General features: G+C 42.0%; 1 protein-coding gene across 1 annotated transcript in view; it reads right to left on the reverse strand.

The window, feature by feature from the left end:
- The window catches only part of CHIC2 (cysteine rich hydrophobic domain 2), a 40,778-nt gene extending 23,884 nt beyond the window's left edge, over nucleotides 1–16,894 (reverse strand). Inside the window, exon 1 of the mRNA XM_083367947.1 lies at nucleotides 14,776–16,894. Within this exon, the coding sequence (XP_083224073.1) occupies nucleotides 14,776–14,894 (119 nt within the window). The 5' untranslated portion in view covers nucleotides 14,895–16,894. The remainder of the gene's footprint in view (nucleotides 1–14,775) is intronic.
- Nucleotides 16,895–17,174: the final 280 nt, after the last annotated feature.

Consider the following 17,174-nt stretch of genomic DNA (forward strand, 5'->3'; position numbering starts at 1 on the left):
CATTTTAGATTATGTTTGTTTGTATTTTTATACCCTGTATTTAGCTCTGGGAAGTCGGGGAGGGGGAGAGAGGGGAAGGGAGAGTTGGGGAGGTTTGGGGAGAGGGGAAGGGGAGGGGTTTTGTATTTAAAAATGTACCGTAAAACTTTTCAATAAAAAAAAGAAAAAAAAAGATCTATTTTTAATCCGAAATGAGAACTTCCAAGTAAGCTAGTCATAATCAAAGGCAATAACGAATTGGATAGGATAGAAACAAACGAGGCTAAAGGAAAAGGAAAGATTGTACTGTACCAGTTTATAAATAGAATTACAGAATGATACAATCATTTATGGGATACATCTGTAATTTAGTAATCAACCTCTCTAGAAAATAAATGAAACGACCTATCAAAGAGGAAAAGCTTCTGAGAAACATCTACTGAAGTTTTTAAGCTTTAGGAGAAGCAGCAGTTAACAGGCTTGTAACTCCAGTTATCAGCATGAGACAGGAAAAGACTGGGGTAAATCGGAAAGTGAAGAGAGAGAGAGATGCGATACGATATGCAGATTACTAAAGGACTGCACTTAATCCTCTCTTGTTGGAGACCTTACAAAGAATAGAACTGAACATGGACAAAGACATGAACGGTCCGGTCCGGCCTCAGAAGAAGTACACAGATGCACACACAATTTTGCATGCACAACCAGGAGCCTTCAGAAAGATGCTCTCTGGCTACGGCGGTCACTCTTTCATAAAAGCATCCGTAGATCGCTTGCTTTCGCTGTCATACGGAGCGCAGAAGAAGAGCAGCCACGAACGAGCGCATGAGTTCAGACCGCCCAGCTGAACGGCAGAGCTGTGTAGTAGCATCCTTCAGAAAGGTATTATAATTATGCTTTGCTGTTCGTTTTCCAGACTCTTGCAAACACCTGCCTACCTCCCATTTCTCTTGCTTTTTTTTTTAGATTAATTCGGTCCGAAAGCATTCAAGAAAACAGAGGGAGGGGGGATGAGGGGAAAAAAAGGAGAAAAGTCAAATAAACTGCATTCTTTGAGACATTTGACCAAGATCTACTTCAGAAATAATTTGTGCTTGACAGAGAGAGAGAGAGAGAGAGAGAGAGAGAGAGAGAGAGAGAGAGAGAGAGAGAGAGAGAAGAATGAATGAGGCATATGAATGAGACAAATGAAGTTCTCAGGATCTTATCACTACCACTTTATAATGCTTTGGTAAGACCACACTTGGAATATTGCATCCAGTTTTGGTCGCCACAACATAAAAAAGATGTTGAGACTCTGGAAAGAGTGCAAAGAAAAATGACAAAGATGATTAGGGGGCTGGAGGCTAAAACATATGAACAACGGTTGCAGGAATAGGGTATGTCTAGTCTAGTGAAAAGTAGACTAGGGATGACATGACAGCAGCGTTCCAATATCTCAGGGGCTGCCCCAAAGAAGAGGGAGTCAAGCTATTCTCCAAAGCACATGAAAGTAGGACAAGAAGCAGTGGATGGAAACTAGTCAAGGAGAGAAGCAACCTAAAACTAAGGAGAAACTTCCTGACAGTCAGAAAAATCAACCAGTGGAACGACTTGCCTCATAACGTTGTGGGTGCTCCAACACTGAAAGTTTTTAAGAAGAGATTGGACAATCATTTCTCTGAAATGGTATAGGGCAGGGGTAGGCAACCTTGGCTCTTTTATGACTCGTGGACTTCAACTCCCAGAATTCCTGAGCCAACCATGCTGGCTCAGGAATTCTGGGAGTTGAAGTCCACGAGTCATACAAGAGCCAAGGTTGCCTACCCCTGCTATAGACCAAGCTAACAACAACTAAATGATCATGCTTAACATTTCTTTTTTCTCACTTTTCAGGGGCACATCATGCTGTATTTGTATATAGTACACTAAGCTTTCAAGGAACCTATTATCAGAGGGTAAGGTTGACGACTCTATTGCCATCCACTGAGTTAACGGTCACTCCAAATTGTGCCATTTTTGTTTTCGGTTTGTGCTGAATAACGGTACAGCCTTACTTCCTAGACCAGACATGTCAAACACAAGGCCCGGGGCCCGGATCCGGCCCGCGAAGTGGTTTCATGTGGCCCGTGAAGCTATCCTGGAAACAGTGAGGGAACGGCCCCCACTGCCTTGGCCCTGGCCCAGAGACCCTCCTTCTGCCAGAGACCCTCAGATCTGTCCCACTCCTGCCCAGGCCCCCGTAGGCACCTTTGATGCCAACGATGTAGAGCTGGCCACGCCCACCCAGTAGGCCATACGCACTCTAGCCACGCCCACCCAGTAGGCCACGCCCACCCTGGCCATACCCACCCGGCCCCCTAAGGGCAACTGCAGTGCTGATGCGGCCCTCAATGAAATTGAGTTTGACACCCCTGTCCTAGACCACAAGGACTATTAAGTCCATGTTACAAGTCCTTAATGTTAGTGTCCTGGCTAGGTTTCATGCCTTACTTATGGTAAAAAAAAATAATCTAATGATCAACTGCATCTAAAGGAAGGCTGCCAAAGCTATAATGGACTCCTTATGACTTACTTCTCAGCAAATCTGTGTAAGATTGTACAGCTTCTTAATCCTGTTTACCCCATTCCTATTTTCATAATTTATTCAACTGCAACTTGGCCTAACATATCAACAATGGAACAACTTTATAGAATCTACGGTAATCTATAAAGGGACCCCTCCCCCCACTTTTTTTTCCCTTAAGAAACAAGAATGACTCCTAGGAGGAAGAAAATTTCAGACAGCTATCCAGGATTCCATCCTACCTACACACATACAAGCACACCCACACCCACATGTCATACGAGCCTAGATCACTGTCCACAAAATAAAGCAAAATATACACCCCACCTAGATTTACTGTTCCTAAACAGTAACCTAATTTCTTAAATCTCCAACCAAATATCTGAAATTTGAAGGTCCTTTTTAATAAGGCTTTCAGCCTGCTATGGAGGAAATCTCCAAAGGGGGGGGGGAAGACAAATGAGGTTGTGATAACCCAAACTGGACAGATATTTGATAGATCGGGCCAAAGCAGAATAAATGGAATGGCGAAAGGTTTTTGGGTGGTTTTTTTTTGTAGACCTATCACACAGTTGGCTCATCAGTTTTCATTCAGCTGCTATTTCAAGTCTCTCTCCCCCCCCCATTATTACCAATTATCTTTCATTCTGCTACACAGATCTCACTTCATAAATCTAGCGAGGTATTACTGAATGTCATTTCTCTGTTCTTGCATATTAGCTGTCCTACTCGATTTTTCCCCACTCTTTTTTTACTATCTGCAAATGTGATAAGCATTACACTCACCTGTATGTTTACTGTACTTCTAATAAGTACTTCTAATACTTATGTCATTAACTTATTGAGGACTGGTCACTAAGAAACCCTACTCGATACCTCTTTCCATTTGATGTGGTAGATTAGATCCTTTTTCCCTGTGCCAAATTTAGAAATTGGAGTGGGGGGGAATGATATGAAAAAAATAGATGGAAGCAGGGATATTGACTGAAGAATTTTTAACATACTCTGTATTAGGAGATAGATATCGATCAGATGTAACCTAACGGCAATATTTATTTTGTGGATGTTTTTTTATTCTTTTCATGTTTTTTAAAATTGTTTTCATTGTTTTGCAATTTTAGAATTAAAAGCCGCCCAAAGTCACTTGGTTGAATTGAGTGGCTGTAGAAATGAAATGGAATGAAATGAAATAAATTTTAAATTACACTTGTTAACAACATTGTTTGGGTTAGCAGCACTGTCAGATTCTGAGACACCTGAGATATTAGAACAATTTATTAAATCCTTTAAACCTAGACAACTTGCCATTAGTTCTTATGGATATTTGTTATTAATAAATAATTTGATATGTAAAAGTTAAACAATGAGTGAAATAAAGTATTAGATATTGTCTAGACAATGGCAGTGTCTTAACATCTACAGCAAGGGGCATCGATATCAAATTATGACAATAAAAATAATATTCAATACTCCATTACATTTATATATAAAAGGACTGTCAAAAACAACACTTTGTTGGAGATGTAATAAGGATAATGCTTTTTTTTAATCACATGCTTCTACAATGTTTTATAGTTACCAAGTTTTGGGAGAATGTAGTAGACGATACAAATATGATTATGTGATAAAAGTTAAAATTTATAGAAGGTAATACAGTATTTGTTTGAACTATATAACTAATACAGGGAATTTGACAGTATTTAATAGACAATATAGGGACATGGTGGCTCAGTGGGTTAGGACGCTGAGCTTATCAATCAGAAGGTTGGCAGTTTGGCGGGTCAAATCCCGAGTGCCGCGTAACAGAGTGAGCGCCTGTTACTCGTCCCAGCTTCTGCCAACCTAGCAGTTCGAAAGCACGTAAAAATGCAAGTAGAAAAATAGGGACCACTATGGTGGGAAGGTAACAACGTTCCGTGCGCCTTTGGCGTCTAGTCATGTCGGCCACATGACCATGGAGACGTCCTCAGACAAGCGCTGGCTCTTCGGCTTTGAAACGGAGATGAGCCTCTAGAGTTGGAAACGACTAGCACGCATGTGCGGGGGGACCTTTACCTTTACCTTAATGGACAATATAAATTGATTCTCCATGTCCTTACTGTAGATAAAAATCTGATGCTGCAACATTAGAAATATATATGTATGGCATCATTCATTCAATGGATTGAAGACCTAACTGCGTATGCCACTTATGTAACTTGTATAAACAAGTGTAATGAAATATTTGTACCAAATCTGCCAAATACGTTAAAAATGATAGTTGGATGAATGTATTTGAAATATATATGTACTTGAACATTATTTGCATTAGATAAATATAGCTGTAACTGTTTCCTATTGTGACATATACTGTTTTTTTCCTTTGCTGTTATTTCTTTTTTTGTCAAAGTACTTTTTATGCATTTTTTCCTTTGCTTTGACAATTTATGTGCCTCCATCATGTGTTTTCCTCTTCCTTTTATTAATTAAAAAGCAATAAACATAAAATTTCAAAATATTATTTTGAAGTAAATTATCAAAAGTAATTCTGATAATTACTGAGTACAATTTTAGCCCGCATATAGTACTAACACACGTAGTTATGTTTCTTACACTTCTACATTTCTTTGAACTATTCAGCATGATCTGTTGTTGACAAGCTATAATTCTGCAAAAGGATCTCAGCTTAGAGGAAAAAGCATTGCTTTTGCCACGGATGTTAAATGTAGCATCAGACAGCCAGAAAAATGTAACACTGCCAAGTTCTACTATTGTGTGTGTGCTTGCTGCACTTATTTCACACACATTTGAGGTTTGCAAAACTGTCTGGCAGACTGAACAGCATGGCTCAAAAGCATGAAATATGAAACATTCCATAGCTTCGTGTGTGTGTGTGTGTGTGTGTGTGTGTGTGTGTGCACACGCGCACGCGTGTTGTGCGAGTGCAAACTTTTGCCAGATGAAAAACAAAACCTCTATTTCCATGAGGAGGACTGCTAGTCTCCAAAAGTTACAGCCATCTGCAATCTTCTCTATGTTGCAAGGTACATATAGGCAGTGCTTTTTTTGTAAAAGAAAAAGGTGCCGGAACTCACACATGTCATACAACCTGCCTTGCCTACCCTACAAGGCTCCATCCAAAAAAGGTGCCGGAACTCCGTTCTGAGCGTTCTATGAGAGAAAAAAGCCCTGCATATAGGTATGCAGTACTTCACTTCTAATAAGCCTTTACAGCTTTACAATTACCCTTCTAGAATCTGCTAAGATGGTACAACGTATAATCCAAGTAGAGGACACAAGGACTCACTAAGCCACAACAGGAGACGCTGGGAATTGGGAGTAGGTCCTTGCCCTTACAAGCAACACTGTGGCACACAGAACGCTAAGCTATCGAAGAGGTCAAGCAGACTCAGTGATTAAAAACCTTGCAGCTGCAAAGGGACCTGTGGCACAGGACTAGTCTGATGGTGCAGCCAGCTTCTCTCCAGCAACAGTCTCCTGGCAGCCGCCACGTCATAAAGCTCTACCAGAGGGAGGAGAGGAAAGCAGGATGACTACACTGGGAGGCCAGAGCCAGGCAATTTAAGCTGATTGCTACGAGGACTTGGTAACTAAAAACATTGCCTTCTCCTCCTCCTCCTCAGTGCCTTTTTTAAGTTTGCACCAGTCACCTTGATTGTAAGGCTGAGGGGGGAGGGGGAAATCTCATTGTTATAGATCAGGGGTCCCCAGCCCCCAGTCCATGGACCGGCACCGGGCCACGGCATGCCAGCAACCGGTCCGCACAAAACAAGGAAAGCCCCATCTGCGGGATGCAGGCAGCATGCAAAACCACGCACCCTCCAGTCAGCGGAAAAACCTCTCTCCACGGAACCGGTCCCTGGTGCCCCAAAGGTTGGGGACCTCTGTTGTAGGCTATGAGGGGAAAAAAATCTATTTTAGAAATTAAATTCAAGGGAGGAGAAATGTGCCAAGCAGGGTATAATTAATGGGGACCTCTGTTATAGATCACTCTGGAGAAACTTTTTCAACTGAAAGAAGAGCAAAAGTTATTGAAGAAATAAGCCCCAAAAGATATTCCAACAGTTTATAAGGAGCAGTTTAGATTATAAATCACTTCTAAAATATTCTAAGGGGAAATCCCCGATGACAAATGTTATATATTTTATATCAACAGCAACGTACGCAACAAGTATACTGCTTACAGTTTATCCCTATTCTCAGCCAACGCTGAAACTCTACTCTAGGGATCCCCTGGTTCTGATGACCTTATAATTCAAAATTTCCTTGCCCACTAAGACCAAGCATCATTATACAACATTTGTAATAGAAAATCTTATATGAAAAACAGTTATGTGTTATCTATTGTTAAGAAAACAGAAGTAGGGCTTTAATTTTTTTTCAGGTCTTCCAATATGTTTTCCCCATGTCAACCTCAAAGAATCAAGACACATATCTGTCAGAGAAAAATGAAATATATACACAATTAGCGTTGGACAGGACTGTACAAATGTGTAACACGAATATGGTACAAACGTTTTTACGTTTTTTATCTTCACTTCTCTTTATTTTTCCCTTTTGCCAGTAGAATTTGTGGCAAGCTTTATCATTCCTTTTGAGCAAACATCTAAATGATAACTATGCTATATTAGAACACTATAAGAGAATTTCTGTGGTATATATTGGCATTCCCTAGAGCAGTGATGGCAAACCTTTTAGAGACTGAGTGCCCAAACTGCAACCCAAAACCCACTTATGTATCGTTGGGTGCCGGATGGGCGTGGCCCTTTTGGGTGGGTGTGGCTGAAGTGGTAACGGCAGACTGGGTGGGACTAAAAAGTTCAAACAATCAATTCCAACTTTGCGAGAACTTTTTTTTTCCTAAAAGAAGTTGAAACTGATTGATTGATTGAACCTTTTTTTTGTTTTTTGCACACGGCAGCGGAGGCCTAAAGCGAAAAGGTTTTATAAAACCCAGCTGAAGGCCTAGGACTGGGTCGATGGCGCATGTGCCCACAGAGAGGGCTCTGTGTGCCACCTGTGGCACCCGTGCCATAGGTTCACCACCACGCCCCTAGAGACTTAAGGGTAGCAAGTGTCACAGAAACAAACAGTTTTATTTTTATTTTAATCCCATTTATATCCCGCCCTTCTCCGAAGACTCAGGGCGGCTTACAATCTAAGCACAAATCAATGTGCTTAGCAAAGTTGTGCTTCAAGACAATAAAGCAGCAACAGAGTAATAAAGGAAAGGGTTTTTTTTATTATTTCAAATGTAGTAAATACAACTTTTAAAAAATCCAAGTTTGCAATAGACTTTGTAAATAATTATCAAGGCAGGTAAAAAGAACAAGCATTCTGGCCTTTCTAATAGATATTTAAGCATTTCTACCCCTAGAAAGTTGGACAGCTACTATAATCAAGGATTTTATTCAGCTCAAAGTATAGTACATCCAAAATGATAAAAAACAGTCCACTTCAAATGTGAAAGAGCAGGACTTTCACAAACCTGTCATAATCATTATAAGCCACCTAGTCGCCTCCTGGTGAGATGGATGACATATAAGTTGGATGAATGAATGAATGAACGAACAAATGAACGAATGAACAAACCAACCAACCAACCAATTCTAACTTCTAAATATCTGGTTGAACAGCCTGAACCAGAAAATTACTGCTAAAGAATGTCAAGAACTAGTGGTCTATTCTTCCCATTTTTCACAAGCTACCAAGAGTATCCAGGAGCTGAATAATTTCTGAGATCAAGAAAAGATGCTGTGGCTAATAAACCATTTTTTTTGTGGAAACTGAATCAGAGAACAAATTTTTCAGGCTTTTTAAATTGGGGCAGCATTCCCTTTGAAAACACACTTGCAATCAGATTAATTTCTCGTTACTAAATTTCAGGTATGAACCTTAGGAAGGTACGCCAAATGTATTTATTCTTCATAAAGCTGACACGGTTAAGGGACATGAACCTCAGTTATCTCAAGGTCAGGCGACTATCGTGAACACTTTTTGGCTTGCAAAACACTGCAACAAAAAATTCCTCTGACTGGGTCTCTCTCTGGCAAAGTGAGTTCTTTCCTAACTACAAGTAAACCCATTTGGGGTTTATGTTAGAAACCCAAAATGACACCTGGAAGACTTACTTCACATGTGTTTCTATTTGTAATTCTGGTCAGTGGCTGTAATAAAAATTTATTCTGTTCACTTGGAAGACTTGTCTTCCTGTCTGCTTTCATTGCTTGTCTTTGAAATCAATTGAAACAAAGCTGCTGGGATGCAGGAGAGGCCTCCTGGCCAGTTGCATCTAAGTAATATACTTTTAAAAGGGACACAGTGGCTCAGTGAGTTAGGACGCTGAGCTTGTCGATCAGAAGGTCGGCAGTTTGGCGGGTCGAATCCCGAGTGCCGCATAGCAGAGTGAGCGCCTGTTACTCGTTCCAGCTTCTGCCAACCTAGCAGTTCGAAAGCACGTAAAAATGCAAGTAGAAAAATAGGGACCACTACGGTGGGAAGGTAACAGCGTTCCGTGCGCCTTTGGCGTCTAGTCATGCCGGCCAAATGACCACGGAGACGTCCTCGGACAAGCGCTGGCTCTTCGGCTTTGAAATGGAGATGAGCACCGGCCCCTAGAGTCGGAAACGACTAGCACGCATGTGCGGGGGAACCTTTACCTTTACTTTAATATACTTTTAACCTTAAACTTCCTTCAGATAATTTTTGTGACCCCATTAAGATATTCTTTTTTTAATTCCAGCAAGCATTCCAACCAAACTATTTACTATTGCTGGGTATTCTTGCTTCTTCATTTAAAAAAAATGATTTCCCCATTTTCACTATTAGCCTCCTGGTACTTTTTGAAAAACTGAAATTATATAGCTCGCATTCTTTTTCCCTACTGCCTTGTCAGCCCTATAACTTCCAGTTTGAAGTTAGCAGCAGATAACTTAATTTTGGAATATATTACTCACATTTTTATTATCGTTGTTTTCAGTGTTACCATTCCGTGAGAACTGAACTCTCACACAAAAGATCATATTGCATACCAATAATGTATTTTCTATGCTTTTAATAAATAAGTGATCTACATAAGGATATACATTACTAGTCACTGCATATATACCCAGCAAAACAAAAAATTATTTTAAGGTAATCCCTCAAGCTCACTTCCCCAAATACTTTATGCAATACAACAGGTAAATGGGTTGCTTACAATATTTTACTATGCTTCTAGATATTATTAAGAGCATGTTTAGTTGCAAGATGTACTTGATTTGTAATAGATGTCAAGTATCAGAAATATTATTTAAACCAACAATTTAGTCATTTTCCAGAATAATTTCAAGCAATCCACACTAAATCTGTAATTTTGCACTATTTCTCATACTGTTTAGTATCCTAGAAGTGCTTCAGCTAAGGATCATGATAAACAATACTAATAAAGCTACAAGAAATGAGCCGAAGTTAAAAGAAACAACAACAGAGCAAGTTATACGCTATATTCCATATAATAAGGGCAATCATGTTGACCTAACCAAGCATGTCCTATTTACAAACTATATATTAAAGGGAATTCTTCATGCCTTACAGAAAAGGTCAAACTTGTTTTTTCATGAGTAGGTCAAGGCTGTGATTAACAGAAGCATTAATTTTTTACATTTAGCTATAGTATTGCTGTTGCTATATATTCCAAGCATTCTTCTTCCTGACAAGTCATCATTATGTTGTTTGAATACTTCATATGCTGACTTAGTCATAATGAGCCGAATTTCCTTATTAACCCAGACACTGTGGTTTCTTGCTTGTTTTCCTTATATCCTGCTTTTCTTATTTTTTACAAGTAACTCCAGGCGGTGAATATATCCAACATAACCAAACAAAAAATTAAAAAAATCCCAAAGAGGAATTCAACTTACAAACATAGCAGTAGCGTATTTGAGGAAATAAAGGGGAATCTAATATTGCCTTGGCCTGAACTAAACGATCAGACAAAATCACACAATCACTCTTAAGGCTTTGCACGGAGCGTACAATTTGAATGCAAGTGTGTACGTGTATTCCTTCAAGATAAATTCAACATAGAAATAATTCAAAAATAACAGAAGACATTTACTTCTGTATTGCCTTTCATATTTTTTTAAAAAAATTAATCTACCACTCCTGAGATTCGTAATGCTCTCCACCCAGGTACTAGCCCGGTCTGACCCCACTGAGCTTTTTCAATATCAGCAGCCCAGGTAAGTTAGATCCTACCACATCGGTCTTCACTAGCTATATGAAATGGTAAAATGGTAGTCTATGCCAGTGGTGGCGAACCTATGGCACGCGTGCCAGAGGCAACACTCACGAGCCTCCTCTGTGGGCACGCGTGCTGCCACTGCCAACAGCTTGCGCAGAGCGGCAGCCCCACCCAGCACAAAGGAGGTGAAGCAGCCAGCTAGCAAGCTCAAGTGGAGGTGGTAGAGCAGGCCCACACCCAGCAAGCCAAAGGCCACCCCCGAGCAGGGAAAGCCGGATCCCCATCGGCGCCATGGCCCCCCAGTCCCAGCTAGGATTGCGTGCCTCCCTCCCCATCTATGTTGGACCTCCTGCCCACCGCCCCACCCGCCAGAGACACCCTGGATCTCTCCCAACCCTGCCCGGCCCCCGCAGGCGTCTCCCCCATGAGCAACATCGAGGTGGCCGGGCCCACTCCAGCCACGCCCACCCAGTCTGCCGTGACAACCGCAGCCATGCCTACCGAGTGGGCCACACCCCCATGCCCCCCCCCGGAGGGCACTACAATGCTGATGCGGCCCTGGCACTTTGCGATAAATAAGTGGGTTCTGGGTTGTAGTTTGGGCGCTCGGTCTCTAAAAGGTTCACCATCACTGTCCTATTCAAACTAATAATTCTCTAGTACTTGTGCATCATAATGCACTTGAATAAACTGCAAATTGCCAATTGAATATGGAGCAAATACATTATTCACTATTTTGAGCTAATCTTATTTACCTGCTCTAAAACCAAAAGGAGATTAAAAGTGGAGGAGAAGAACAGATAAAGATTCAGCAAATTCTAATGACAGTATTTTATGTTTGATTTCAGTTATTCAAAATAAGAGATGGAGAACAAAGAGCAAACGTGAAGCTTGAAAAAAAACCTGAAACTTAATATCAGACATTAAAGGGGTTTTTTTATTCCCAAGAATACCTTTCAGAGCTATCCTCTGACATGCCTATTACAAATTTGGGCAAGACAAGACTTTTAAACTATACTTTTAAGACCTGCCTTCCTTCAAACTTGGATGTACAAGGCAAGCTTGCACCACAAATTTTTCACTTCGATTCCTTGTCTTCTACAGTACTGTGAAAAAAAAAATCAAATACCTCACTTCCCATCAACGGAATAGAACAGAATTCTTTACTGGCCAAGTGTGATTGGACACACGAGGAATTTGTCTCCGGTGAATAAGCTCGCAATGTACACAGAAACAGCAAGCAATAGGTCATAGGTCATAAATCACAATTACAATCGTTAATCAGAAGTTACAAACCAAAATTGATAAAATCATAAGAAACCAATAGAAGACAGTAGGAAAGGTGAGGGGAAAAATGAGAGAGTTCTGTGGGAATTAACTGTTCAGCAGCATGATGGAGGGGGAACTATATTTATGTTTATCAATACAAAAAAAAAAAGACTCTGCAAACTATTATGTATTTTCCCTGCTCCCATGAGATACCACTTTTTCAGGAACAACTCCACCACACACCCACTATGACATCTTGGTTTTACCAGATCTGCAAAAACCCCAGATAGTGACATGTCAAACAACTAGGGAGAGGAAAAGGCGACTCTCATTCCACCGTCGCTTCGGATGGGTTTTATATTCCGAGCCTGAAGTTCAAAAACCACACGAGTCCAAATCTCCATTTTAGCCTCTCTCTCACTAACGCAGGGGTCCCCAACCTTGGCAACTTTTAAGACCTGTGGACTTCATCTCCCAGAATTCCCCAGCCAGCAAATTCATCAATAGGTTGGCCATTGATGCACATTTTAAAAGGGGGGGAAAGCAGAACAAGAGTAAATTGGAGGAAAGGGGGACTTTAATGGCTGAAATTTTGAGCAGCCCAGACTGCAACATCCTGTACGGGGTCCCACTGGTTTGAAATGCGTCTATATTAGAATCCTTATTCCTATACCCATATTTTTGGGGAAAGGGGACCAGCAGATATTCCCCCAAATAAGTGAGTTTTACGACACGGGAAAGAGATTGGTGTTTTATTTTACAGAAGAAAAATGACTAGGATTTTCTAGTGGCTGGATTGACTGGAATAAAAGATAATCTTTATTGTCATTTTTTTTACAGTGGGCACAAGGGCACACATCAAAAATGAAATTTAGTTGTCCACTCTCAAAGCTCTCAAAGAGTGATTTTGGACGATCCTGGTTACGTTCAGTGTGATCTACTCTCCCCCCCCATTCCTCTTTTTTTGCATTTTAAGATCGTATTTGCATCAAATACCTTAGAGACCTATAGTTCTCAACTCAGAACCTCAAGATGCGTGGACTTCAGCTCCCAGAATTCCCCAGCCAGCGTGCAGTGCTAGGAAATTCTGGCAGTTGGACGTCCAGGCATCTTAAAGTAACCAAGGTTGAGAAACAGCAGCTTAGGACTGCTGAGATAATTCAGTCCTAATTTAACAAATGGCTGTATTTGTCCTTCCAACGTTCATTATAATAATACATCCTAATCAATGCTTTTCATCTTCATACCTTTCTACAACGCATCAATTATATCTCTTGCTAGTTCCATTCATTACGGGCTGTCGGCGAAGCACAGATTTCATTCACCATATGTACCATGTCTTGCTAAAGAAGAAGAAAAATGGAAGGTGGGGCATCGGCACCTTAATATTAAATAATAATAATAATAATAGAGCCTTGGTGGAGCAGTGGGCTAATGCCTCCTTAAGTAACACCAGCTGCCTGCAATTAGTGCAGGTTCCCATCCCACCAGGCTCAAGGTTGACTCAGCCTTCCATCCTTCCGAGGTAGGTAAAATGAGGACCCAGATTGTTGGGGGCAATTAAGCTGACTTTGTAATAATGCCGCTTGGGGGGGGCGACGGCAAAAGCCCTAATAAGCAGGCATATACATAGAATGAAGGCTATTGCTAAGCACATTGATTTGTGCTTTAAATCGTAAGCCGCCCTGAGTCTTCGGAGAAGGGCAGGATATAAATGGGATATAATAATAATAATAATAATAATAATAATAATAATAATAATAATAATAATAATAATAATAATAGAGCCTTGGTGGAGCAGTGGGCTAATGCCTCCTTAAGTAACATCAGCTGCCTGCAATTAGTGCAGGTTCGAGTCCCACCAGGCTCAAGGTTGACTCAGCCTTCCAAGGTAGGTAAAATGAGGACCCAGATTGTTGGGGGAAATAAGCTGACTTTGTAATAATGCCGCTTGGGGAGGGCCGAAAGCCCTAATAAGCAGGCATATACATAGAATGAAGGCTCTTGCTAAGCACATTGATTTGTGCTTTAAATTGTAAGCCGCCCTGAGTCTTTGGAGAAGGGCAGGATATAAATGGGATATAATAATAATAATAATAATAATAATAATAATAATAATAATAATAATAATAATAATAATAATATTCCGCAGCAGCCACTTTTTAATTTCTTAAAATAGAAACCATAACCCAGAGGTCTTCAAACTCGGCCCTTTTATGACTCATGGACTTCAACTCCCAGAATTTCTCAGCCAGGCACGCTGGCTGAGGAATTCTGGGAGTTGAAGTCCATGAGTCATAAAAGGGCCGAGTTTGAAGACCCCCTGCCATCACCTCTCTTGTGCATTTTTCTTACCCGCTTACATTCCCAAAGAAATACCTACTCACAAGTGAAGAGCCATTCTACGCAAGTCCACAAGTCTTTAAAAGGGGGGGACCCCTTTTAACGTTGGGGGGACCCCCTCTCTAACGTATAAGGAGCCGGAATCACAGCACACACACACAAAAAAAGGCTCGCTCGGTGGAGGAATCGAAAGCAGAAGGGGGAAAAAAATGCTTTTAGCAAACTTGGGGGAAACCCTCCCACCCCGAAAGGCCGCCTCCGAGCCCGTGTAGCGGGCTTCTTCGCTCCTGGCTCGTCCGGGGTGGAAAGGAGAGGCCCCGGTTTCCCCCCCCCCAAACCGGATGAAAGTTCGGCTGGGGAGCCCCGGAAAGGCTCCCGGCCTTCCGCCCGCGAACCCCTCGGCCCTCCTGCTTACACGGTTACGTGGCCGGAGCCTCGCACCACCACCGGGTCCGGCGAGTGCTTCAGCAGCTGCTCCTCCAAGGCGCGCTCCTCGTCTTCCTCTTCCTCGTAAATCTCGTCGAAGTCCGCCATGACCGAGGCCGGGCCACGGGGACTCTCCCGAGGACCCCGCAGGAGAGGCTCCGAGCGGCGAAGCCAAGCGGGGGAGACGGCCAGCCCAGGCGCCCAAAGCGGCTACAGCCGCCGCCGACGCCGACGCCGCCCGGGCCAAAAAAAAAAAAAGTCGTTGAAGCGTTTTTGTGTTGTGTTTTTTTTCCCCTCAGAGTCGCCGGCAGGAAGCGCCCGTCGAGCTCCCTCCCCCTCCCCCCCCGGAAGGGGACGGACAGGAAGCAGTCACAATCACAACATCCGGTCGCCCGGCGCCGCCGCAGCAGCCGCCTCTGGCTGAGGAGCCGCCTGCGCCAGGCCCCGCCTCTCTTTCCCCCCCCCACCCCGCCTGCGACGGAGAGGCCCTCGCACGCATGCGCCCGCCGGCCTCCGGTTGGGGTCCGTTGGGCTGAGTGTCTCTATGGTCATTCCGGGTCGTGGTTGTCCCAAAGGTGCTTTTTTTTTTTTTTCCTCCTTCCTCTCCTTCAAAAGGCAACGGGACTTTCTGGCTTTTTTCTTGGAAGACGTTTCGCTTCTCCTCCAAGAAGCTTCTTCAGTTCTGACTGGGGTGGTGGGGAATGGAAGGATTTATGTTTGTTTGTTTGTTTGTTTGTTTATTTATTTATTTATTTGATTGATTGATTGATTCTTCAGTTCTGACTGGGGTGGTGGGGAATGGAAGGATTTATGTTTGTTTGTTTATTTATTTATTTATTTGATTGATTGATTCTTCAGTTCTGACTGGGGTGGTGGGGAATGGAAGGATTTATATTTATTTATTTATTTATTTATTTATTTGATTGATTCTTCAGTTCTGACTGGGGTGGTGGGGAATGGAAGGATTTATATTTATTTATTTATTTATTTGATTGATTCTTCAGTTCTGACTGGGGTGGTGGGGAATGGAAGGATTTATGTTTGTTTGTTTATTTATTTATTTATTTATTTATTTATTTATTTGATTGATTCTTCAGTTCTGACTGGGGTGGTGGGGAATGGAAGGATTTATGTTTGTTTGTTTATTTATTTATTTATTTATTTGATTGATTCTTCAGTTCTGACTGGGGTGGTGGGGAATGGAAGGATTTATATTTATTTATTTATTTGATTGATTGATTGATTCTTCAGTTCTGGCTGGGGTGGTGGGGAATGGAAGGATTTATGTTTGTTTGTTTATTTATTTATTTATTTGATTGATTGATTCTTCAGTTCTGACTGGGGTGGTGGGGAATGGAAGGATTTATGTTTGTTTGTTTATTTATTTATTTATTTATTTGATTGATTCTTCAGTTCTGACTGGGGTGGTGGGGAATGGAAGGATTTATATTTATTTATTTATTTATTTATTTGATTGATTCTTCAGTTCTGACTGGGGTGGTGGGGAATGGAAGGATTTATGTTTGTTTGTTTGTTTATTTATTTATTTATTTATTTGATTCTTCAGTTCTGACTGGGGTGGTGGGGAATGGAAGGATTTATGTTTGTTTATTTATTTATTTATTTATTTGATTGATTGATTCTTCAGTTCTGACTGGGGTGGTGGGGAATGGAAGGATTTATGTTTGTTTATTTATTTATTTGATTGATTGATTGATTTATATACCGCCCTTCTCCCGAAGGACTCAGGGCGGTGTACAGGGCAATAAAAATAAGAATACAGGTTACAAGATTGAAAGTTGAATGATTCTGCCCAATGTAGTAAGTTAGTTAAAAATAATGTTAAAACCCCAAATCCATCAGGCCAGGCCGGCTTGTTCGAATAGATAAGTTTTTAGATCACGCCGGAAGGAGCGAAGGTCGGGGGGGGCATCCGGAGTTCAGCCGGTAAGCGGTTCCAAAGGATTGGTGCACCCACCGAGAATGCTCTCCCCCTGGGGGTCACCAGCCGACATTCTCTGACCAGTGGTACCCTGAGGAGGCCCTCTCTGTGGGAACGTACAGGACGGAGGGGTGTTGACGCCAGCAGTAGGTGCTCCCGTAGGTAATCCGGACCCATGCCATGTAGGGCTTTGTATGTCATCACCAGCACCCTGAATTTCACCCGGAAGGCAACTGGAAGCCAGTGCAGCTCACGGAGCAGAGGTGTAATATGGGAGTATCGGGAGACCCCCAAAAGAACTCGCGCGGCTGCATTCTGTACCAGCTGAAGCTTCTGAGTGGTTCTCAAGGGCAGCCCCATGTAAAGAGCATTGCAGTAGTCTAGACGAGAGGTCACAAGTGCATGGGTGACTGTACGCAAGGCATCCAGGTCCAAATAGGGTCGCA

Source organism: Vipera ursinii (genome assembly GCF_947247035.1).
Source record: "Vipera ursinii genome assembly, chromosome: 7".
NCBI classification, from domain to species: domain Eukaryota; kingdom Metazoa; phylum Chordata; class Lepidosauria; order Squamata; family Viperidae; genus Vipera; species Vipera ursinii.